Below are 26,235 nucleotides of genomic sequence, written 5' to 3' on the forward strand. Positions count from 1 at the left end.
TTTCCTTTTTATTTGTATCATCAGTGCCTGGGCTTAATAAGCATTTGGTTGATTGATTTTGTCTTTTTCCAGGAATGAGACACCCTTTGACTCTCGTTATTTTTGGATTTCTGATTGTCTTGCTTGTTATCTTCCTAATCAAAGGATGGATAATGAAAAGACAAAAATGAAATTCAAAACCTATTTACCGTGAAGATGAAGATGTTATTTTCATTGGAAAACTAACTAGTTTAGTCAAGATGGGCCAATAAGTATGAGTCCTTTGGGGGTCAGAATGTTCTTAACTGAGCTTATCATTTCCACACTTAATCATTTCAATAGATTGATTTTAGGCAGTGGATAGTGGGGAAGTGTTGAAGTGTTGATCTATAGATTCATCCATTACCACCCCTCAGAGCCTCATTAAAAAAAAAAAGCACCACATTTTATTGATAGCTTTTGCTTTTGTATCACAATCCTTTCCAAAAATATCCATCTTCTGCCTCCTCTTATAGAGTTATTCTTTGTAACAAAGAATAAAAAATAGAGGAGAGGGAACAAAGGTAAACAAAATTAATCCGTACTGAAACTGAATCTGGTGATATATTAAGTGTTCCATGTTTAACATATATTGGATTACTTGCTATGGGGAGGGGGTGTGGGGAGGTTGGGAAGGGAGGGAGAAAGATACAGACACAAGATTTTGCGAGGATGAATGCTAAAAACTATCTTTGCATATATTTTGAAAAATACAAAGCTATTATTATACACACACACACACACACATATATATATATATATATATATATATATATTCAGTGTTCTATACCTATCACTATCAAAGAAGGGATCAAGGGATCGAGATATGTTTCCATCTACTCTTCAGGATCCAGTTTTGTCATCATTTAGTGTATTTGTTTTGATATTGTTGTTATTATTTCCTTTTATATGGGCATTTTTCTGTTTGCTTAGTTTGTTTTATGTTATTTTGTACTAATCATCCCATGCTTAGAAGCCTTATTATCTTAGAAGATGTTTCTTTTAACAGGAGCTAGAAAGGGGTCAGATAGCGTCACTCCTCCTTCTACAAAGGAATAATCTCAGCCCATCCATAGGAGATGACTTGCCTGGATTGTATAGCTAGTTTATGGATGAATAAATCCAATTGATATTTCCAGCTCCTGCCTGTCCCCATGGTGTACTCTTCTCTTCCTCATCTATTCCCCCTGCTTCTCTCCTCCTGGTCCTCACTCTAGGAACAGTAATCAAATCAGCATTTCTGTTCTCCCTACCTCTCCCCACTCTGTCATGTTCTTGGGAGAACGTTCTGAAAGGATGTGTGCTTTTCTTGCCCAGGAATCTATTTAATCTTGCTAGATGTGCCTGGGGAGACCAGTGGGCACTTTCTTTGCTCGTAGCCTGGTCTGCCCATTTGTTCTGAAGTGATGGCACGTTTAAAATTCAGGAATCATGTTTATCTCTAAAGGAAGCTGCTTGCTAGTTCAATGTGTTTATAAAAATACAAACCAAGTCAGGTTCTGTTCAGCCTCCAGCCTAAAAGGGGAATAAGCAGCCCAAAAGGCTTTGAAAGATTTTATTTTGTTTCTTCTTCATGTGGCTCTCTCTGTGTTGCTCTTTACTCTCCTTGCTGACCTTGTGGGAAGGTTACCTCCCAGGCTCTCCAGAGCTCTGCTAATTTTAAACCCAGGCAGCTAGGAGGTATTGCTGTCGAGCAACTTGACCCCCCTTCTTCTCCAGAGATATGGCCAGGGAAAGAGGGAAGTCGTGTCTGAGCTTTCCTCAGCCAGAGCAGGAAAGGCACAGAAAATGATGCCTTTAGTAGTAAAATCAAGGTTTCAGAGGTAAGGGTTATTCAAGAGTAAACTGACATTTGTTGCTTTCTTGTTGTGTTCACAGCCAGAATGCTTGTGAAAGAGTCACAAAATTTCAAAACTAGTTACATAGGGAAGCTTGATGCTGCTGGGTTTTAAAGTTGGAGGGGAAAGACAGTTGGTTCTCAATTATGCAAGTCTGAGTTTACAGGGGTCCGAGTTAGAGCTTTGCTTTGAGTCCAGTTATAATAAAGTTTTAGATTAGAAAACAGGAAAACTCCCAATCTGACTGCAGTCTTTTTAGCCCAAAGTCTGATTGCTGCTAAAGCTACCCTAAATGCAACAAGCAAACAAATAGTCATTCATTTGGCTTTGCTAGGGCAGTAGCCACAGTGCCCAAGGACAGGACCTTTTCTGTTCAGAACATTGTAACTTAGCCATAACAAACTGGGTATTTTAAAATGAATGTAAAATCAACAGACAAATAACATGAAATTTTAGGAGGCTTCCTAACCAATAAACCTTTTAGAATAGCAGGTTAGTCGATTGCTCAGAGGGCCAATTTTCTGTTATGTGCTCTTTGAGTCCACTTAGTCTATCATAAAGGGCAATAGGTTTTGGCCTTGATGTTGAGGATGCAATGTTCTTGTAAGCTCGATCTGTCTGTAAAATGGGGATAACAATGCTTGTACCACTTCCTTCCCAGGGTGATTGTGAGAGAAAAAAACCTGCTGCTTTAGAAGATGAGAAAGGTTACAATGGTTGCCAGGCCATTGAAAGCCTCTTTTCCCAGGTAGGAAATTAGTATAATGGGAAGCTCAGGCTAACCCAAGCCTGGCCCACTTCCTTTATCCTGGGAGATGGAGCCAGTCAGTACTTGTAAGATTTCAGAACCAAACACTTTGGTTTTCTACCTTCCCACTTAGAATGAAAGAGAACAGATTAGCTTATGGTGAAATAAAGTATTGAGAGTGGATCTGCACTGTCTTTGAGGAAGGTTCAGATACCTGCTAGGCTACTAGAGTACTAGAGAGGTAGCTTGGTGAATGCAGGCTAAGCAAAATGTGGCTTCTCATGTGTTAACTTTTGTTTTGCTTTTAAAAGCTTGTTTACAATATCTTTATTGACTTTTAAATCATATATTTTAAAATTTTCTTCATTCAGTATGCATTTTCTTATTAGGCTCTGTTTTCTCTCTGATATTTTGTTTAGGGTGAAGGGTGAAGATATTTCGCTTTCATTGAGTCTTCATTTCATTAATATTATTTTTATATATTATATATAATATATTCATATTTAATAACATTAACACTATATATTAATTTGTTATTTAATAGAATATTAATTTCATTAATAAAACAAGCTTTCTTGGTTGAGAAGCTGCTTCTTTAGGTCCTGATGCTTTAGGCTGCATCCACTGGCAGCAAACCTAGGTTGTAGGTAGAGAACCCGGATGTGTCCCTTGAAGATGGCTGATGGGAGCTTGGATGGACTTTGCCTGGCTTTTGGCCTTTTCTAGTAGGCTTTCTCTTGTTTTGTACTTCCCACCTCCTCTGGACCCGTTACTCTAGATTAGAGTTTCTTCCCTTTTGTAGCATCCTACTTCTTAGAATGTTTTTTTTTTTTATAATTATAAATTTTTTTTGACAGTATATATGCATGAGTAATTTTTTTTATAACATTATCCCTTATATTCATTTTTTCCAGATTTCCCCTCCCTCCCTTTACTCCCTCCCCTAGATGACAGGCAATCCCATATATTTTACATGTGTTACAATATAACCTAAATACAATATATGTGTGTAAATACCATTTTCTTGTTGCACGTTAAGTATTGGATTCTGAAGGTAGAAGTAACCTGGGTAGATAGACAGTAGTGCTAACAATTTACATTCACTTCCCAGTGTTCCTTCTCTGGGTGTAGTTGTTTCTGTCCATCATTGATCAGCTGGAAATGAGTTGAATCTTTAGAATGTTTTTTAAATGTGTAACATTCCATGGTATTGCAAAGGAAGCTAATTATATTGAAATAAAGATGTATTTTTTTCCTCCATCCAGATTTATTCCTATCTCCCGTTCTCTGCTCTCCCCTGAAATCTGTCCAAAGACCTTAGGTTAGGACTTGCTGCTCTATATGCAATAGTTTTCTCTCTCTCCATGTACAGTGAGTGAACGCACAGGCTGGTGACAGGCCAGCGGTTATTTTTATGGTAACCTGACACCTCAGAAATGGGACTTCACTCACTCCCCAGGCCACGAGGAGGTGAGACAGGCTGTGGCATAAAAGGGGGTGCTCCTTGCCTGGCATTTCTTCGGAAATGAGCTACAACAACAGCTAAGAGGAAGGGAGTTGTACATGGATGGACTTGCGAGCAGCAGCGGCGCTGGGGCCCGTACAAGTGCCACCCGATCCGTTTAGGTATTAGGACAGTTAGAGCCGAGGTGTTTCTGTGGCTCAGCAGGCAGCCATCCCCACTTCCATGTAGGAGACCCATCGCAAGGCAAGCATTTTTTTTTGTGTTCTTCAGACAAGTACGCATCAGAAGGCCAGATTATCTTCCAGTCTGTGAGGGGTGTGAGTAGGGGTGCCTTTGAGTTCCTCTGCAGGGCCAGAGCTGAAAGGAGATCTTGGTAGTCTGGTTGCATTTTGTTTTGCTGTGTTTGTGTGTGTGTGTGTGTGTGTGTATTTGTTTTTTGTGTCTAAGTACATTCCCGCTTCTCCTGTTTCTGAAAACTATCATTTGCAAATTGTACTGGATTTTAAATGTACTTGGAGAACTTTATATACAGAGATACCATGAAACACCATTTTTCATAGTAAAGAAGCATTCTTCCTTCAGCCCTCTCCTCACCTCCATCCCCACTCCTGATTTAGCTCTTCAGTAAATCTGGATTTTCCTGTAAGGGGCTTGCTTAGCTCAGATTATAACTATAGTTTTTTAAGAACAGGAAATGAACACCCAAGAATAATTGGGATCTAGTAGGGGTTTTTGTATCATGGAGCCCTTTGGCAGTCAGGAAAAGAAGCCTGTGAACCCCTTCTCAGAAGGATATTCATAAATACATAAAAGAAATGCAGAGAATTACTGAGTAAACCAATGATAACTGAAACACAATGAGCAAGATAATTTTTTTAAAAAGAATTGTCAGATCATACTTTATGAGTATGATTTTATTTACTTATAAATCAATCTTAGTGCCTTGCATGTGTGGCTATTGCTAACTTGAAAGTATTTCAGTTATATTTCAGGATACTTTGGGGTATCCTATATAGTTGCCACTTTAAAACCTTAATTTTTATGTGTGTATTTATGCATATCTATACAAACACATATATGAGATAGGTATGTATAATTATGTATGTTTGTTAAAGGCAGCCAGCCTGGTGGGCTCTACTTCCTTTCAGTGGTCTAGAAGCCACACTTGGCTGTGAGTTAGAGACCTTCACCACAGATGGTGGCTTTTTCTTCCTGCCAGAGAAATGACCTTGCCAGGCTGGCCCAGTCTGCTCTGCCCAGCCCTTCTTACCCCATGCCAGTCTCAGGGCTTATCACTGAAAGCAGCCTAGCTGGGTGGCTGCCTTCTTGATGTAGAAGGGCTGATGCTTTCCCACCGGTGCCTTGTTTGTCCTGTCAATGGGCAATGGTCTGAAGTCTCCTGGACTCTGAATTGGGACCAAGTTGAAAGATGATGATAAATTTCCAAGGTACCAGATGTTCGGTTAGTTTTAATTGCTCTTAAATTGAAGAAGAAAATATGACTCCTTTAGATTAGCTCCTTTCTATAAGGCTTCAAAATGCTTTCCTATGACAGTCCTTTAAAGTACATTGCTAGAGGGGTGGGAAGGGGGTGTTCCCATTTTACAGATGAGGAAGCACTTTAGAGGTATCATACAGCTTCTAAGTATTGAATGAAGAAAGTGAACTTTCCATTGTACTTTTTCTACTGAACTACCTTATTTTTTTGAAAGGTGAAATAGAACAAGGTGGAGGCCATGATTTAAAGGTAAAGGTCAAGTACCACATCTCCCTTCTCCCCATCTTCCCTTCCTTGTATTTTTTATGCTTTTGACCTGTTTGCCAAGTAGCTCTTAGTGAGTGAGCATAGCCTGCCCTCTCCGCCCCCATCACCGAAGGCTAAAGATAGTTACCTCTATCATAGAAGACAGAGTGTGTGTGTGTGTGTGTGTGTTGGGGGAAGGGGATGGGGGATGGAACAGTTCTATTTAGTAGCTTTTAAGGAGAGCTGGACCCAAGGAGAATTCCATAAGGAAAGTAGTTTTCTTTCCTCACAAATCTATTTCCTTGCAGGGATCCCTGAGGACAACGTGAGCCTCTGTTTATTTCCCATTTCTCAGGATGTATATATCTTTACTATCCTCCTACCTTGAAGAAATGTATCTACCTTCTTGTATCTCCTTGTCTTAGGATGGAACAGTGCAAAATAATTACGTGTCTATTGGTGTCTCCCCCCCCCCCCCATTTCAAAATAACACTTGGCTATACAAGAGTTATCAGGATTATTTGGTAGCATATTTTAGGAAAGTGTTCTTTTAGTCTCCTTGGTCAGCCCTGGCTGAAGGATGGGACCAGAAAGGAATCAGCAAGGTGAAACCCTCCCAGGGAATGCCCAGGGGCATCTATCAAATGGCATCTTGTGGGGCTTTCTTCCTTCCTTCCTTCCTTCCTTCCTTCCTTCCTTCCTTCCTTCCTTCCTTCCTTCCTTCCTTCCTTCCTTCCTTCCTTCCTTCCTTCCTTCCTTCCTTCCTTCCTTCCTTCCTTCCTTCCTTCCTTCCTTCCTTCCTTCCTTCCTACCTTCCTTCCTTCCTTTCTTCCTTCTTTCTTTTCTTCCTTTCCTTCCTTCCTTCCTTTCTTTTTTCTTTCTTTTCTTCCTTTCTTCCTTTTTTCCTTTCTTCCTTTCTCTCTTCCTCCCTCCCTTTCTTTCTTGCTTGCTTGCTTGTTTTTTCAATTTGAGAGTGAATTAAGTAAAAACCAAGTTGGAAGGGGTGTGGTAGTTGAGACTTCCTTATTTCTTTAATAGCGCCTTCAGGCCTTAATCTAGGTGTTGGTTCTGGGAATGAGCCAGGAAAAAAAAAAATAAAAACCGCTTTCTTCCAGGACTTGTTTACCCAAGACATGTCATGGATGAGCACGAGGATTTAGCTAGAAGCACATGCTCCACTTGGCTGTAGTAGCCTTCTCTTAGGTGATCAGTAGTCAAGACTGTGGTACTATTGGGTGTAGGAAGGTTAAGGGAAGATTAGTTAGACTTGATCCAAATAGCCTTGCTTTCTTTGTTGGCCCATTTGAGAACAAGATTCCTTATCTTTGGGAGTGAGTGGGGAAGACTGGGTCTTCTGGCTTGCTTCCTATTGCCTTAAGATATCAGCTACCGCAGCTGACTCTGGAAGTAGGAATCAAGTTTTCTCTCTGGCTTCCTGGCTTCAAGCTCCTTTCATAGGCAAGGAAACAGCAGTGGGTTTTGTTTTCAGGAACAGCATGAAGATCTGTTGGCCAAGCTTGAAGAGGGCAGGTTATTGTATGAACTAGTACACACAGTCGATTTTGGATGGGAATGGGGAGTTATGACTCCCCTGTCTCACTGTGTGAAATCCAGCCAGAATGATTTTAAGATCCTAGATTTAAGGGACAGCCAGATGGTAGTGGACAGGGCATGGTCCTGAAGTCAGGAAGACTTGAGTTCTAATGTGACCTCAGATACTTCACATATGTGACCCTAAGTAAATCACTTAATCCTAATTGCCTCACCAAAGGAAAAAAAAAAAAGATCATACATTTAAGATTGGAAGAGGATTATCTAATACAGCTCCCTCATTTTATGGTGATCCAGATTTGTGGCTGTTTGTCTTTCATGAAGGGAAGACAGTGGAAAGAAACAGCATTTATTAAATGTCTCTTATGTGCCAGAAATTGTGCTGAATAAAAGGAACTTCCTTTAAAGGGAGGGAAGGTAAAAGGAACACACAGTCATTAGATGCCTGCTATATGCCAGGCATTATGCACTGCTATGCTTTACAAATATTTATTTTATTCTGACAATATCAGAAAGGAAACACATTTAACAGTTATGGAGAAACTGAGGCAGAGGTTTAGTGACTTAGAGTCACTGATCCTGGGCAGATTTAAACTCGGATCTTCTTACCTCCAGGTAAAAATTTTATCCACTGTGCCATCTAGCTGTCGTGTACATTATATTTAGTCTACTGACTGCACCTTTTCACCGACTCTCCCATGTGCCTTAAAGTTCTCTCTCCTCACCTCTACCTTCTCCCTTCTTCAAGACTTAGCCCAACTCCTAACCTTGAGAGGTCTTTCCTGCTGTGCATGTGGTCCCTTATACTGTATGTGGTTTGTATTTCTCATAGGCCTGTTGTTTCCCTTTTTAAAATATGAGTGACTTGGGTGTAAGGGACCATGCATTGCTGGATTGTCTTTCTACCTCCATAGCTTAGCCCAGTAACTTACTGCTCATCTGGATGCTGAATCTAACCTTTTTGTGATTTGCCAAAAAGTGATTTTTGCCAAAAGTGATTTGCCAAAAGTTCGCACATGAAGTAGTGGCAATGTTAGGATTTGAATCCAGGTTCTGTGGACATTATTGTGTGGCTGGCATTTATTTACTAAATAGGAGATCGTATATCTCATTAAGAGGGTGAGGAATGTAGGTCAAATGATGAAAGCTTGTTGGGGGGTCCCTAGAAATTAGGAAATAAGTTCTGCTTCATGATTTATGGCTAAAGGCCAAAGTACAAAGACTGGCATATGTAAGCATTAACCAGGGTTTGGAATTAAGCCAACACATGTAGGATAAGCCCAGTGGCCCCGACCATAATGTGTGTTCCCATATTGCAGTGAGGCTTTAATGAATCTAGTAATGGAACCATGGGTTTGGAATGGCAAGTGTCATTGACTATCTAGCAGTGACCAGCTAGGTTTGTGAAGTTCTTCTCTTGGAATAACCCTGTACTTTGGGTGTTAAAAAGTATTCTCCTCATTTTATAAATGAGGGAACTAGAATTCAAGGGTGTCAGTGGTTTGTCTACAATCACATAGTCAGTAATTGTTGCAGATGGGATTCACATGACAGAAACTTGTTTTAAAATTTCACCTGAGTAAATTGTATAATCCTAGATCTCTCATCTTGCATTTCAAATAATTGAGGCTAGAGGAGTGGAGTCAAAATTTACCCAAGACCACAGTATTAAGTGATAAAAACTTGAACCCAGGTCCATTAACTCAAAATCCAATGCTCTTTCTAATGAAATTTTAATGAGATTTAAGAAATTAGAAGACTAATTTCTTTAGTCTTTGGTCTTCACTTCGCTATCTTTTTTTGTAAATGATAATAATGATTAAAAAACAAAACAGAACACTTTACTATCTCAAACAGTTTCAGAATGGAGAAGCATTCTACTCTATGGTCTCTGATCCTGTTAACTTTGTTGTTGGGGATTTGGCCCTCCTTTTCACCCCACTGACAATATTTTGTCTTCCTTTCCTGAAAGCCCCTGTTATTAGAAGATGGCCCATTTGCTTCCTGGTTCTGGCAGATCCATTTAGAGCAAGAACAAATTCATAGCATTTTCTTCAAGAGTATTGTGTGAGCAGAAGTGACTGTAAAGATTTGTTTTACTTCTTTTTTTATCAGCTTAAAAAAATCAACTATTTTCTTCCCTCTAGTCTCAGCCAATCATTCTAAATATGTTAGTTAATTATCTGTACTCCCTCCCACCCCACAACAACAAAATCCTACCCTTCTTCTTAATTGTCATCCAGGTTCTTAACCCCAAAGTCATCAATCTCCATTCAATTTACAAACATTTATTAAGCTGCTACGCCCACGTGAGTCTTCAGGGAGTTTACATTGAGCCAGTCAGCAAGCATTTAAGATGGAGCTTGCTAAATTGGAGGTAGTGGCTAAATCTTATCTAGCCTTAATTTCTGAGTGGGCTTTGCTTCAGTCAAACTGAAACCTATTGAAGACCTTAGCTTAAAAAGGGCAAGATCTCCCATTGCATTCAAGGGCATCATCAATCATCCTGATCTGTGTCTGGCCATGGAACCCAGATGGCTCTGGAGGGGCAATGAGGCAGGTGACCTTGCCCAGCCTGCCCCATGTCAGTCCAATTCACTGGAATGTCATTATTTTGGTCATTTAATGAGGGCAGACTCAACCCTTTCTATTCTCTTACCCTCTAAGCCCAAGTAGTTGCCAAGTTTTGCCCACAAGGCTCTCTTCAGTTGCGGGGTCACCACATCAGCTCAGGCCCTTCTAGCTTCTATCCTTCTAATGGATCTTCTACTTTCTGTATTTTCTGTCTGCTGTCTAAGACCCCTTCCCCAATATCTAAACTCAGCTCTTCCTAAATGAAGTCTTTATGGATCTCCCCAGCTGCTAATGTCTCTCCCATTTTACAAAACGTTTGTCTTGTATTTAATAACTTTGTATGACCATGATTTCCTCTGGCAAAAGTATACATTTGTTGAGGGTATTTTGTTTTTTAGCTGCCAGGTCATATTTGGTACTTACTCATTGGTTGGTCATGGCTTCCATGTCATTCTCGTTTGGATTTTCTAGGACACTGGGAGGCTTGCTCCTTCTTTCTCAAATCTCTAACCATTCTCCCTAGCTTTTCCTTTTTTTGCCAAAGAACATACTCTTGAAAGACCAAAGCCTCCAAACCAGCTTTCTCTTGACCTCTCTGTTCTATTGACCTGTCTATGATTTCTTTCTTGTCTTTGACTGTTGATCTTCTGGAAACAAAGTACCTCCTTTATCTCCTAAACTGTCTCCTAAAACTAAATACTTCTATAACATTAGAGAGTGTAATATTCTTACAAAATGTATATTCAACGACAGATACCAGTGACTAAAGAAGAGATGCTCTGTTGTTGTTTTGTTGACTCCCAGCTTCTCCTGCCTCCCCGTGCCATCTCTTCCAGCTCCCACACTCCTAGCTTATGTGTGTCATGTTTTGCAACATCTCACCTACCCTAAACCTCTCCCTTTAGCCCATGTGCATTCCTATTTCTTGAGACACTGTAGTTTTCCATCGTTCACGAGGACCTTTTATCATACGGGAGGGTAGACTGAGGGTTCTACTGGTACCCCTTGGAATGCTGAAATACTTGGAGCTAGGTGTTACCTCTTTGGAGATTACGTGTGAGGGCAGGGACCAGCCAGTGTCCATACTGATGAAATGCTGGGTGGACCTGTTGAAGTGTTATATATTGTCACAACATCAGGCGTGTTCCTTCCTCTTGGTCAGTCGGATAATGTTCTCATTGCCCTCTCTTTGTGAAGAGGAGAATTATCACACTAAATCCTATCCTGTGTTTATGTTTGCTTAGTTGAATCCCTAATTTTAATGAATATCAAACTCTGCTGACATGCAGGACACTGAGCTGAGTGTGGAGGATAAAAAAGGTCAAACTATCCCTCGCCTTAAATAGCTTTTGTTCTGTGTTCACAGGTTTGCTGTGAGGATCCAGTGGGATATTTGTAAAATGCCTAACACAGTGTCTAGCGTATAGTAGGTGCTTTAAAAATATATATTTCCTTTTTCTTTCCCTTCCATTGCTCTCTGTGGGGGATGCAATATGTAAAAAAATTAACTCAAAGTAATTTAAAATAACTTGGGTGGGTATTTATTTATTTATTATTATTATTATTTAAATGCAACCAATCATTTCCTGTTGTACCTCCTGATACTCCATCCTGTCTTAGAACTTCCCCTTGTTAAGACAAATCAATTGATCACATTTGCAATATTCAATAGTAGGTCCCCTGTAATCATCACCAATGGATTTTTATTAACTTTGATGAGAATTCAGCTTTCTCCTTATTAATTTCATTTATGTTATTTTAACCATTTGGCCTACAATGGTGGATGGGAAGTTGCATTTAAGTGTGGCACCCCTGGCACATCCTATGTGACAGTTAGTAAACTTTGTGCCAGGTACTGTGCGAAGCACTGGGGATATGATGAAAGATAAAAGACAAACCCTGGTTGAGAAGTCACTTAAAGTTTCGTATCTTACCCAGTTTTCTAAGACTGTAAGTGACTGATCTACATTGGTGAGGAGTTTTCCTCAAATTCCCTCTGCCAGTGAAATCACAGGTTTTATGCTATTGTGTATATTTACAGAGTCCTAGAATATTAGTGTTGAAAAGTCTTAAAAGTTTGGGAATTTTTGACTTGTTTTTAAAAAGTATTTTGATATCTGCAGTTCAAAAATAATTCATTTACTTGTTATTTTATATAGCTTATATATTTAAAAAGATTATCAGGGAAGGAATCCATGACAATATAAAATTGTTAAGACCCCCATGCCTAAATAGAAGTGCCATCTGCAGCGTGCTAACAAATATTGGTCTACCTTTGTTGAAATACTTCTCATGAGATGGAATGTACTCCATCTTAAAGCAATTGATTTAATTTTTTTTGACAGCTCTAATTGTGAGTCTCGCATGATAAAACTAATCCCTCTGCAATTTCCATCCTTATACCCTATTCTGCCATCTTGGATGGGAGAACAAATAGGGAATAGTAGCTAACAGCACCTAGCATTTGTATAACACTTTGTGGTTTGCAAAGCACTTTCTAAATATGATCTCATCTTATCCCCACAAAAGCCCTGGAAAGGAAATATTATGATCAGTCCTATTTTACAAATGTGGAAACTGAGGCAGGCAGTAATTAAGTGAGTTTCTTGGGGTTGTATAGCTCATAAGTATCCGAGGCTGGATTTGAAACTTCCTGACTCCAGGTCCAGCACTCTCTCCACCTTGCTACTTAAGTGCTCACAGAAAATCTAATAGTATTTTAAGGGATAGCCTTTCAGAAGTCCTAAGACTATTGTGCGCTCCTTCCCTCCAAGGCTTTTCTTCTCTAGTTAAAACACCCATCGCTCCTTTTACCAGTGTTTGTGATCAGGATTTCCATCACCATCCTGGCCGACTTCCTCTTCTCTCTGTCTTATCCATTTCTTATCCAAACCATGTTGCCCCAAGATGTTTAGATGCTCTTCTAGTCACAAGAGGGCAGAGTTCAATGGGGTTTCCATCTTTCTAGTACTTGTCCTCTATGCCTCTGGATTATAATCAAATTAACTTTCTATGGGGGCATATCATGTTTGATACTCGCTGACCTTGCTCTCCACTAAAATTCCTCGATCACTCAGCTAGGAGCCATATTTGCCACTCTGGCTTCATTAACGCCCTGTAAGTGACCTTAGAAAATTGAGTCTGAGTGAATTTATCTATTTAAAAAAAAAAAATTGGTTCTGCCTTCCCAGGTTTCTTTGCATTGCTGATTTTTGTCATTTCTAAAATTGAATGACAGTTCCAGTCAATTCGTATACTATGTTAGTTTATTGGCGAATGATGGGAGGCTTTTTTTTTTTTTTTCCTCTTCTGTATTATCCATGTTCAAGTGTTTGGAGGGCTATTTATCATGCCGAGGGATTACATTTGTGCTAGACAGAATCAGTAGCAACTACAGAGTAGAAATTACAGAGAGGTCACTTGAGGCTAGATTTTGGTGGCAGTTGAGGAGAAAAGCATGATGTCTTTTAAAGGACCTATGCTGTTTTTTTTACTGACTTTCCTGCTCTAAGTTTTGGAAAATGTTTGAGAATTTACAATCCTAGTGGAGTCTTCTTGCATCAAATGGGCCTTTTACTTGATTGTTACATTGGGGGAAAAGAGCCAGATTTTCTATTGCCATTTAGATTTATTTGCAGTGAATGATTGTACATCAGCATCTCTAAAGCCAATTCCAGCCATTAAGGAAGGCCTGAGTTCAAATTTAGTCTCAAACACTTTTTGTTAGCTGTGAGACAAGTAACTTAAGTAATTGCTCCTGCCTCACAGGATTGTTCTGCAGATCAAATGAGATCATAAGATGCTTAGCATGGTGCCTTTCTTCCAATTCAACTCAACAAGCATTGATTTATTTAGTATAGTATAGTAGTTGTTATATATTCTAGACACTGTACTATGTTCCAAGGCTACAAATATAAAACTTAAACAGCGCCTGTCCTCAAGAAACTTACCTAAAGCACAGATATTAGAATGGGGAGTTTAGGTGGTTGATAGACATGGTAGGGTGAGATAACATATGGAAAATCTTTTTCTAACTTTTAAGTGCTGTATAAATATCAGTTGTTGACATTATTTATTATTATTGCTTTCATCCTTGTACTGGAATGATAATTTGGCAATTAAGACTACAAGATTTTTAAAACTTTTTCTGACAGGAGAAAAGTAGAGGATTTCTTTCTTTTCCTACTTTTTCCTCTAATTCAATCTCCAGATATACGGTGGGAATTTTTTTGAGGGAGGGGAAAGGAAGATAGGGATTTAGTTATTATGGTGAAATTTCTCATATTGGGAACCTGAAGCCACTGTGTACTAAACAGGCAAAGGATTGTTTTGTCCTTGAAGCAGTAGAAGGGTGGAGTAACCCGGGTGTAACTCTTTTGTATGTTGTAGGACGATCCTGATACTGGGAAATTCCCCTGCCAATGACTTGATTGAGTTACATTGTTAGTTATCAGCTACACCCCATTTTCACCATAATGATTTGACCATCCAAGCTGTAATTTGGTGCTATGGCACATAGTAAGCACTTAAGAAATGCCTGTTGATGATGATGATGATGTTGCAGCATGTTGATGAGCAGGAAATGATTAACTGAGAGAAGTAATTTCATTTTGAACAGACAAGGGAAATATTTGGTAACTGAAGTACCATTTCCCCCTTTGGAAGAAAAAACTTAAAACAGTATGAACTAGGACTGTGTTTTTATTTTTTACTAGATAAGTTTTTATAGTTTTTGGGTTATTTGAGATTTGATTCAAATGATTATCATAAAGTCTTAATTTGGTTAGGTTTTTTTTTTTTTTTAACTTTTTTATTTGAAAATGGCTTCCATTAATCAAATTCAACTCTTCCTCCCTTTCCTACAACCACCTTATTATCTGGTGATAGTATTTAGAGCTGGGAGCTAGTTTAGCCAATATCAAGTCTGATTTTATGTTCTAGGAAAGGGAAAGATGATTAACCCATAATCCCAAAATTTAAATGCAAAGTCCTATGACTTCAGATTCAAAATGATATTCCTGACAGAATGAAAGGGTGGCTGATCAACTCCGGGTCTTCCTCCAATGCTCTCTTCTTATAGAGATAAAGCTGAGTTCTCACAGGTTATGTCAGGGGATTATCATCTCTCTGGATGAAAAGTCTGCTGGTTAACTCTGCTAGAGTAACCACAGGGGCAGCTCATTTAACTTTTCTCAATTTTCAGAGTTTCTGAATTTGCAGAGAATTTGTGATTTGATCAGTGCTTCATCTAGAGTAAAACCTAGCTTTGTCACTAATGACTGTGTCTGTGCACAAGTCCTTAGTTTCCATACCTATAAAATGAGAAGGTTGGGCAAGATTGTCCCCTTGAACTCTAGCATCATTAGCCTATAAGCTTCATGTGAGAATTCTTTTCATCAGTTCTTTCACCATTGCAAACCATTAATTATGATAATAATATAGCTAACATTATTCAGCATGTTATGTCCTAGGCACCATACTTAGATAGTTTATAAATATTACTTTTGTTATTATTATTATTAAATATTAAAAGAGGTGTGATTATTATCCACATTTTTAAATTGAGGAGACCAAGACAAATAGGAATCAAGTGACTCACACAGCTAGTAAGTAGATGAGGCTGGATTTGAACTTGGCTCTTTCTGATTCCAGATTTGGTGCTCTTTTCTTTGTGCCATCTGGTCAAATTTCAGAAATTATCTACAGCTAATATAAGTTATGTGCCTTGGTACAGGGTCACAAAGCTAGTAGCAGGAACTGGATTTGAATCCATGCATTCCTGACTCCAAGTTCTTAGCATGATATATAGTTTCCTTTTAGATTACTGATAAAAGGGAACTACATTAGAACTTAAATGGGTTGTTGTGAAGCGCAAAATAGATGTCTGTAAAGCCCTTGGTGACTATTAAAATACTAGGTAAATATCAGCAACTATTATTATTAATGTACCTTCCCTAAGAGAAAACTGATCCTAAATATAGAAGAGGTTTAAAAAACTGCTCTTCAGATAAAACACAACTCAAGTCTGCATTGTGGAGTGAGGAGATCCAACCTATTTTATCCATAGATTTAATTTTTTTCTTGTGATTATCTTTAGACCTTTAAGTCCTGAAATTAGAAGATCACATAGAAATTTTAAACTCATTTTCTCTATGAGAATATTAGTTGTCTTTTTGCTGTATCATCATCCTGTTATTAGGTATATTAGTATCCACAGAATAACTTTGAAATTATAGTTCTTAGATTTAGTGATTGGCTCAGGCCATTAAAGAACTTTTAACTTTGAGGAGGTAAAGTGAATAAAAAAAAATAACTTCATAAATTGTCCCTAGACAGTATTTGGCTAGACCACATCTATTACTGATGAATATGTGTGTCGACAGGAACTGAGAATGAGAATTGGTCACATGTGGTACCATTTAAAATATACATTGATTAATTTAATTTAAGAAGTTTTTATTAAGCTCTACCTTGTGCCTAATTTCTGGCTTCTGAGATGGCTTAGGAGGAGTTGATGGATGACCAGTTCTGGACATGGCCAAGAACTCGTGCAGGTGTTCACTTGAGATATTCTCCTAATGCTCCACTATTGAGGGTTTAGGGTTGCAATTTAATTCTGCCTTTGTAGGCTTTACATCCATGCTACTGGATGTTGTTTTGGCTGCTGTCCATTGTAGGTGATTCCATCCTGTTGAATTTCAGGTGGATGCTGAATTCTCTTTATATGTTTAAATCCTTTAAATATTATAGATTTTTTTTGGGGGGGAGATTAGGGTTAAGATCACATAGCTAGTAAATATCAAGTGTTTGATGCCAGATTTGAACTTCTACATCCATTGGCTGCTCTGAATTCTATGGAATATTAATAAGAGATATTGACCTAAGGGTGATCCAGAATAAACCTTGATCAATTAATGGACCTTTTCTGATAAAGATCTTGAGTAAAGTAGAATAAGCTAATTGTTGTTTCAGTTCTTTATACTCTGTGCTTCCCTCATGTCCTCCCTGCATCCCCCATCCCGCTCCCACTTCCACAGGCTTGAATGTAGGCAATCCAAGAAGGTATAGAAATCCGAGAGATGGATCTTTATTAATGGATGTAGCTGTTTTAACATGTTTTGATAAGGTTTGGCTTTATGAACCCTTATACTTAAAACAGCCTCCCAATCAGAACAGTATTGCCTCCAAATCTAGCTCTTTTAATTTTGTACCATGAAGAACTCTTCTTCCCTAAAACTTGTAGTATTTGGGGAGTTTGTCCTTATCCTTGGGACATTTTTTCTTATGTAACATAGCTTTTAGAGTCTGGCTAACCTCTTGAACATGTTTTAAATTGTCAGTTTCTCTCTTAAAAGGTTGCACACAGAACTGAAGATATGAATGGGCTCTATTGTGGTAGCAAGAGTCTGTGATATCCAGAATATGGATTCTACACTTGTATTTGTGAAGGCTAGCATTCTATTGTATTTTACTAATACATTTTTATTGATTTCTTTTGTGTTCAGATCGCCTACAAGTCCCAGAATATTCTTCCATCCAACCCTCCCTGAGAATCATTGGTTAAAACAAATTTTTTTTTTTTTTATTAAAAAGGAGGGAAACAATTCAGCTAAATTACCCAAGACAATGGCAGTGGCCAAAGTCTGCTAAGAGCTTTGCTGCTTCCATCTGCAGCTCCACCCCTAAGTCTGCAAAGAATAATGGTGAGGGACTTTATTCATTCCGTTAGTTTTGATCCAGCCACATCCTCTCATCCTTTTGGTTTTCTGAACAAACCAAAGTTGAGATGAAATAGATTTCTAGAGCAAGGGAGAGTCCAATGTGTCTTTTATAAGCCCCCCCCTTTTTTTTTTTAAGATTCCAGAAGTAAGATGCCATATTTTGGGAACCCAAAAAAGTTTATACTGAGAACTTGGAATTTATTTGGGGAGTTAATAAAAGAGTGCCTTTTTTTGTGGTTTAATTTATAACTTGGTGTTTTTTCACCAAGGTGCAAAGAAAGATTTTCTGCGGCTGGAAAAGTACTTTGGGTGACACATGAATAGTTGTATATGAAGGGTTTTCAATTCAGAGGTCTCATGTCCCCAGGGACTGCAAAATAGGAATGTCATGATAGAAAGGCAAAGAATCCTCAGCAGTGAAGGGCAAGTTCTAATTAGTTATTTTCTATTGAATAAATACGAACTATGGGCTACCTCAGGGAATCTTTTCTTGATGAATCATAGGGTTTGGTGATGCTCAGAAAGCTGCCTGGGAGATTGCAGGTGCTCAGGAGTGCCACATGTTCATGTTCTCGTCTGGATGCTGTCCATTTGGTTGGCAGTTGTTTTGGATTATGATAAAACCTTTAAAAGAGAGCTGTGCCCCAAAACTCTTTGCATTGGGTATATGCACTAGAAACAATAGCTGCATCATGTTCTCAGTTATATTCCTAAGGAGCAAGCCTTGGAGTAAAAAACTTTTGTGCTTTGTCAAAAGTCAGAAGTCTGATATACATATGAGTAAGAATTCCCTGACCTCAGAATAGGGCTGAATTATCTTTCTCTTACTGACGACGCAGTAACAATTTGGCATTTCAAGGGATCATAGATTTAGATCTGGAATTAGACCTTTCTTCCCTTTCATTTAAAATTTTAAAACAAATTTCTTAATAGAATTTTATTGTTATCCAATTTCATGTAAAGATAGTTTTTGTCATTCATTTTTGTGAGATTTTGAATTCCATTTTTCCCATTGCCCCAAGATAGGAAGCAATCTGATACAAGTTATACATATACAATCATTGAAACATTTCCATATTTGTCATATCATGAAAGAAAAAATGAGAGCAAAAAGGAAAAACCACAAGAAAGAAAAGTGATGATAATATGCTTCTATCTGCCTTCCTTCTCCATTGTTCTTTTCTTTGGATGCAGATGGCATTTTCCATCCTAAGTCTATTTTAGCTTTTTCATTTTATGGATGAAGAAACTAAGGGCTAGAGAGAGTAAATGACTTGTCCAAGTTATTTAGCCATTGTACGAGTTGGGAATGGACTCCAGATGTTCCTGACTTCAAGCCCAGTGCTCGATATTGATTATTCTACATTGTCTCTAATGAGTTGTATGACATTCCTTTAAGAACACAGGTTATATGAATATGTATATCATATGGAGGAGTAAAAGCATCTTTGAAGACCAAATAGTGGATCTTGAAACAATTTTATTGAAAGAAGGAACTATAGGAAGATGATATCTTTTTAAGAGAGTTTTTTTCCTTCTAATCTTTTTGGAAGATGGGATATGTATTCTTGAAAGAAATAAGCTAGGGGAGACAATCAGACCCCCTTTTTGAATGTACTTTCCAAAACTGAATGATTCAGATGCATTTTATAGCGCCATTCTATTATTCCTCTTTCTATTGGATTTTTATTGCTTTGGTGATTGTTGAACTTGTGTTTGATATTGTGTTTTTCACTTATTATGAGATGCCCAAGGGGAGAACAAGTGATTGGAAACTTCACTTTGAGAATGACACATTCTGTAGCATGCAAAGTATAATTGGTAATTGTGTTTAAAAAAATTTTTTTCTTGCCTTAGAATTAGAAAAGGACAAGTCTTAAATCTTTTCTTTCCCCTCTCCCCAATCCTCATCTTTAATTCTCATATAACGTTTGACATTATTGGATAGTTTTTGTTTTTTGGGCTTCAGGCATATTTTTTTTTCTTGGATCTCTATTTGCTTTTCCATACTTTCCTTTTCTGCTTTCTTCACTGGCTTCTTTTTCCTCAGCTCTTTTCCTCGGCTGTTGTTCAAGCCCTCTTTTTTTTTTTTTTAATGCATCTGACAGTCTCAATTATGAAGATGATATTGAAATTTCCATTTCTAGTTCAGATCTCCTCTGAGCTCTAGGTCCACCTTTTCTGTTTATGTGTAGACTACCTTTACTTGAATTGCCCCTTTCTCTCTTCAGATTCAATAGGACACCAACCAAGTCTTTCATCCTTTCCCTTAAACTTATTTCTCTGTTGGACTTCCTTATTTCTATCAGTGGCCTGAGCACTTAACTTTCTGTTGTAATAGAAACTTTAAGGCCATATTTTACTTTATCACCTCCCATATCCAAAGATGCACTCAGTTTCTGGGTCACCTCTTTGGTTCTCCCTTCCTTCTCTCATATTTTTCTGTCCACCCTTGTTATTTATCACTGTGATAGTATCCAAATGGGTCTTTATTTGGGATGCTCCAGATTTGTCTTTTCTCTGCCTAGATCTAGCCTGGTCATTCATTCCTTCTCCCTCTCCCCCCACCATCACAGTTTATCGAAGTTAATTTAAACTACTCTGGCTAACATTTATTGCTGTCTATAATCCGTTATAAACTGACCTTTCCAGCCTTGTCTCACATGACTCTCCTCTTGTAGGCTTCAGCCAAAATGGACAACACTCTGATTCCTAAACATGACTCTGCTTTCTCATCTCAATGACTCTGCCCTTTTGCCTGACTTCCTAGCTGTCACTTATAGCTCACTTCAAATGTTTTCTTTTACATGAAGCTTTCCCTGACCACCCCAGTTATTGAACTTCTTGGATCCTATCTAATACTTATTTGCATGTCACTAGTTTAGGGTGTGTGTGTGTCTGTCTAAGATTTCTCTTATATCCTCTTTCTAAAATGGGTTTTTCCTTTCCCATTGCATTTTTATTGCTATTGTGACTATTGGAATGGTGTTTTATAGTGTCTTTTGTATGAACATTCACCATATGTGATCCACATATATATGTGTGAGATTCATATTCATATACATTAATGTACTTATATTTTTAATTGATTGACACTTTATACCCTAACTCTACCGTAAATGCCATGATGGACAGTATGGAATGAATACCACTCTTGGAATCACAGTTAATTTGGGTTTGGATTATGAACATGGGCAAATCTCTTAACTTCTGTGATCCACAGTTTCTTGCTTTGTAAGTAAGGATTAGAATAACTATAATGCTGATAATACTTAATGTGATTGCTTTGAGGATCATTGAATTGACATAGGATGAAATGGATGAGGGCAGGGAAATTTAATATTAGGTACTAGTATAATAAGTGGGATGGTGTGAAATCTTCTAAGAGGGCTTTATAGATATTTAAGCGAATGAATGTTTTTCAGGATTTGGGCCTTATTCTGCTCTTGTCCTTTCTCTTTTTTTAGGTTTCTTTTCTTTAAAAGACTCCAAGCTTTGGCTTGGAGACCCCAACCGTCACCATTGAGCCCAGCAGCTGGAGCGGCAGCGAAAGTCCTGCCGAAAACATTGAGAGAATGAGTGACTCTGCAGATAAGCCCATTGACAATGATGCCGAGGGAGTCTGGAGCCCAGATATTGAGCAGAGCTTTCAGGAGGCCCTGGCCATTTATCCACCTTGTGGGAGGAGAAAAATCATCCTATCAGATGAAGGCAAAATGTATGGTAAGTCGCATGGAATTTATTTTTGCGGTAATTGGACAGGAACATTCATGTGATTGATGCTCAGAGGTCTCATGGCTGTATTTCACAAGCTTGTGTTGTTTTCGGGGATGGAGAGAAGCCAGGTGCCTTTACAGTTGTGTTTGGTAGATAGAGCTATTGTGCTTCTGAGTACACCTTCCTCTGGCACTAGATTAATCAGGAAATTATTGCTTAGTGGAATCACATGTGCTGTACCAGCTACTAGTGCTTAATGACTGGAAGTGAAGAAAAAGTAATTTCTCTGTAAATGGCGGGACTAACAAACGCATAGCAGCCGCAGCTCCTCACCCCAAATTTGGGTCTCCCTTCACAGTAGAGTCTGATTTTCTGGGCCATTTAACATTGTCACAATGCAGCTTGGCCCGTTCTTCATGGCATGAAGTGGTTGCATGTTTCTTAAATGCATCCCTACCGGAGAATCATCCCCCTGCAATGAATCTGCAGCCGGACCAGAAGCGAGTTCCATGTTCCACTTGCTCCAGCTGGTATTTGCCCTGAGAGCTTCCTCCGAGTGTGTGTGGATGTGTGCACAGATTTTTGTGCTGGGATTAGTTGGGTTTCCCCCACCCCCTAAATAAATATTTTTCACTGTAGAGTTTTACTTTTGGCTACTTACCTTGTGAGAGGCAGATGGCAGGTGGTAGGGGGGAGGGTCGTACATCCCGCCCGACTAATTGTGAACATGAAGCTGACTGAGTTTGTTCTGTGACTTGAGACGAAAGAGACACAAATAAACATCCCCGGCTCGGAGAAGGCTGGGCACAGCAGCCTACCTGAGACAGTTAACTTAGCACCAGAGTAATTTATTTCTAAATAATTTGAAAGGTTTTCCATAATGGGGTGTTGTGCCTTTAATCCTGTTTCTTCTCCATCAGGAACCGTAGGAGTCTGCAGGATAAACTAGCCCATACTGTTAAGGAGAAAGCAGATGGCTCTGCAGCTGCCACCAGCTGTGCCCCCCTTCTTCCCCTCCCCTCCCCCACCCTTCCTAGTAGAACTTGGATGATGTAATGGAAACAAGGAAAAAAAATTTTTTTTTTTTTTCCTTTCTCTGCTGTTGGAGTCTCTCACAGCCTGTCAGTGTCACCGAGAGGCAGAAACAACCCTTAAGGCCCTAGCTCGCAGCTGTCATGTGACCCTTGCAGCCAAATGAAACATCATGTCTGGAAAAATAGACTTGGGTTGAAGCCGCTCAGCTGCTGTGGGTGGAAAGTTTCAAGGCCGTCGGATCCCACTCCTCTCATGTTATAGTTTCTGTACCCAGAGAAGGAGAGGGCTTCCCTTTTCTAGGCTCATTATTCGTTTCTTTCTTTCTTTTTTTCTTAAAAAATGCATTTTTAAAACTTTTTTTTGTTGTCATTCTGAACTTAAAAAGCAGCATTAAGTATGAGTATTTTCTTAGGCAAAGAACGGAAAAAGGATTTTTTTTCATAAAACTGGGAATCTGAATATAGATACAACTTGGTGTGTTTTTAAAAGTATATAATAAATTTACTAAAAGAGATCCAAAGCTGTCTTGTATTCACCTCTCTCTCAAATACCATTATTTATGATGAATAAATAATGAAGCAAAGCAAATCCATACATTGTATACAGAAATAGTCTCTAGTGGTGACACAGTGAATAGACTGGACACAGGAATCCCGAGTTCAAATCCTGCCTCAGATTTTTCCTAGTTGTGTGATTCCCGGCAAATCACTTTGCCTGTTTGCCTTAGTTCCATTCTCTGAAAAATGAGGATAATAATAGCACCTACCTCAGAGGAATATTATGAGGATCAAATGAGATAAGTGCTTATTTTACACATAGTTGATGTTTTAATAAAAGCTTATTTCCCTTTCCTTTTCTCTCGCCGCTCATTTCTATTTATATTCTTTGACTCATGTAATGGAGATAGCTCTTGTTCTTATATATTTGTATCAGTTCTCTATTTATAAAAACAGGTCTTTGGAAGAGAAATGACACCTTCCTAAGAGAAACTTGATGCAAAGATTATTTCCCCATTAAGCATTTTCCTTCAATTTTTAGCTGTAGTAATTTGTGCAATTAAAAAAAAAAATTTATATAATAAAAACTGTCTATTTCGTGTCCTATGATCAAATTAAATCAAATTGGCAAACATTTATCAAGCATCTACTGTGTACTAGGTGCTCTGCTAAATATATATGGATATATGTTTATAACATATATATGTAACAGGATATAACACATATATATATATATATATAAATATTTATATAAAACAGGATATGAAGAAAGCAAGGAAAAAAAAAAGCTGTTAATCTCTGCTTATTCACAAAAATTCCCTCATTCAGAGTTGGGAATTCCATTGTTTATCCAGTCTATTTACAATATTATCTGTCACATTGAGATTTTTGTTGTTCAGTTATAACTGACTCTCTGTGACCCTATTTGGGGTTTTTATGGCAGAGATATTAGAGTGGTTCGTTATTTCCTTCTCCAGCTTATTTTAAATATGAGGAAATTGAGGCAAGCAGGGTTAAGTGACTTACCCAGTGTCATATAGCAAGTAAGTATCTGGCCAGATTTGAACTTCGAAGGATGTCTTGCTTACTCAGTGCATTCTGTACACTGTCATCTAACTGCTCCATCTTACATTTAATAACCCTTTAATATTGCTTGTTGATTGAATGAATTTTTTTCATGTAAATTTTGTTATTTTTTTGGCCATATTGATTAAAGTACCTACTATGGGCCAAGCTACTATGGCACCTACTATGGCACCACCTGTTGTAGTATGTGGAGTGAGATATTTTGCCAGCCTGCTTTCCTGTTTGCCCAGATGTTTTGAATAGTTGAGATCACTTTGTTGCTGTTTTCATTTGTTTCTTGATATTGTATACTTAATCTGCCCCATTGATCATCATCTCTATTTTTAATTAGTATTAATTTTTTTAATTAAAGCTTTTTATTTTTCAAAACACATGCATAGATAATTCCTCAACATTAACCCTTGCAAAATCTTGTGTTCCAATTTTTCCCTCTTCCCCACTCCCTCCCCTAGATGGCAAGTAATCCAATATATGTTAAACATGTTCAAAATGTGTGTTAAATCCAATATATGCATACATATTTATACAATTATCTTGCTGCTCAAGAAAAAGCAAATCAAACTGGGAAAAAAAATGAGAAAAAAAATAAAATGCAAGCAAACAACAACAAAAAGAGTGAAAATGCTATGTTATGAACCACACTCAGTTCCCACAGTCTTCTCATACTCTTTTGGAGTATGGAATATTTTTGACCAGTGCTGCTTTGTACTATAGTCTGATCTTTGATATTACTAAGCTTTGATACTACTTTTTAAACCCCTACCACTCCTTCTCTCCTTCCCCCTCCCCATATTATCTTTCCTTGAAATTTTAATCTTTTTTTTCTGTTCAGATACATTTTGCTATTTTTTTCCTCCCAACTCTCTAAAGTAATCTTTGGATGGATTTGTATGGCACTGAATATTTAATTGAGGTATCATTGCCATTTTTATTATGTTGGTATAGCCAAGTATGAACATTTAATATTTTTGAAATTATTTAGTTTTTTCTTTATTTCTGTAAAAATGTTTTGCAGTTGTATTTATATAGTTTCTATGTAGATTCCCAAATAGTTTTTGTATTTTGAGTTATGCTGCAACGAATTTGTCTATCTCCTGATTCTGGGTTTTGTTGGTAATAGGCTGATAATTTTTATGGATTATACTGCTACTTTGCTTATATTAGTATTTCAGTTTTTAAAAACTAAATCTCTAGGATTCTTTAAAGAAATCTTTATATTCTCTTTGAAAAACTGATAATTTTGTTTTGCTTTTGCTATTTTCTCAATTTTTTTTTGTTGTTGTTAATAAAGTAACACTTTCAGAACTATATAAAATAGTGGTGACAATGGCCATTCTTGCTTAATCCATGATCCTATTAAAAAGGCTTACAAGATTTTATTTTTCTCTCCAAATCTCCCCCAACCCCAGCTCTTATTTTTATTTTTCATGGTTTTTGGTTTTAATTTTGTTAATCTTTGGGTGTTTTTTTTTTTGTTATTGAAAATTTTTAATTTTGTTAAATTGATTTTTTTAATTTTTAAAATTATATGCTCAATTCATTGGCTTCTTCTTGTTCTTTATTTCTGTCTCTGTCTCCAAACTTTCCCACAAAGACTAATTTGGTTTCATCTCAATATAGACTTCATTTGAATGTGTTTTTTTTCTCTTAAGGTGCTTCATTGACTATAATTTTTATTTTATTTTATATTCTCTAATGGTTCTATTTAATATTAGTGCTTTCAGTCTTTTTGAAGTTCTGTGACCTAATGTGGTTTTTAAAAATGTTATTTTGGGGACCCCTGAATATCTCCAAGGTAAAAACTTTCCATAATATTCAGGTGTTTTAATTTCTGATATGACATATGTCAATAGCTATATCTCCCTAGCAAAAACTCTTGGAGGGGGAGTCCTCAATTTTTAATAATATTAAGTGATTATGAAAGCTAAAAGTATGAGGATTGATGGTAAATGATTTTTGTGAAGATACTATGTGTTTCTGAATAATACATACATTTCTTTCCAATCTCAGTAATGGTCAGAGGTCTATCATCTTTCACCTATATAAAGATATTTTCAGGTCCTTAATTTCCTTCTTGCTTATCTTTTGTTAGATTTGTCTACTCCTGAGAAGATTATGTGATTATCAACTGTTATAACTTTATCTTTCTTTTTGCTTTTCTAACTTATATTTATTTGCTATTCTTTTTAATGCATGTATATAGTAAGTGAGATGTGAACTAAATATTTATTGAGCCTCTCA

At 37.6% G+C, this 26,235-nt stretch overlaps 1 protein-coding gene across 11 annotated transcripts in view; it reads left to right on the forward strand.

The window, feature by feature from the left end:
• TEAD1 (TEA domain transcription factor 1) overlaps positions 1-26,235 on the forward strand; it is a 295,771-nt gene that overhangs the window by 74,730 nt on the left and 194,806 nt on the right. For all 11 annotated transcript variants that reach the window (XM_074273020.1, XM_074273019.1, XM_074273025.1 and 8 more), the window contains one exon: positions 21,127-21,382. In XM_074273020.1, coding sequence (XP_074129121.1) covers positions 21,235-21,382 — 148 coding nt within the window. In that variant the 5' untranslated portion in view covers positions 21,127-21,234. The remainder of the gene's footprint in view (positions 1-21,126; positions 21,383-26,235) is intronic.

The sequence above is a fragment of the Sminthopsis crassicaudata genome, chromosome 6 (assembly GCF_048593235.1).
Source record: "Sminthopsis crassicaudata isolate SCR6 chromosome 6, ASM4859323v1, whole genome shotgun sequence".
Taxonomy (NCBI): Eukaryota; Metazoa; Chordata; class Mammalia; order Dasyuromorphia; family Dasyuridae; genus Sminthopsis; species Sminthopsis crassicaudata.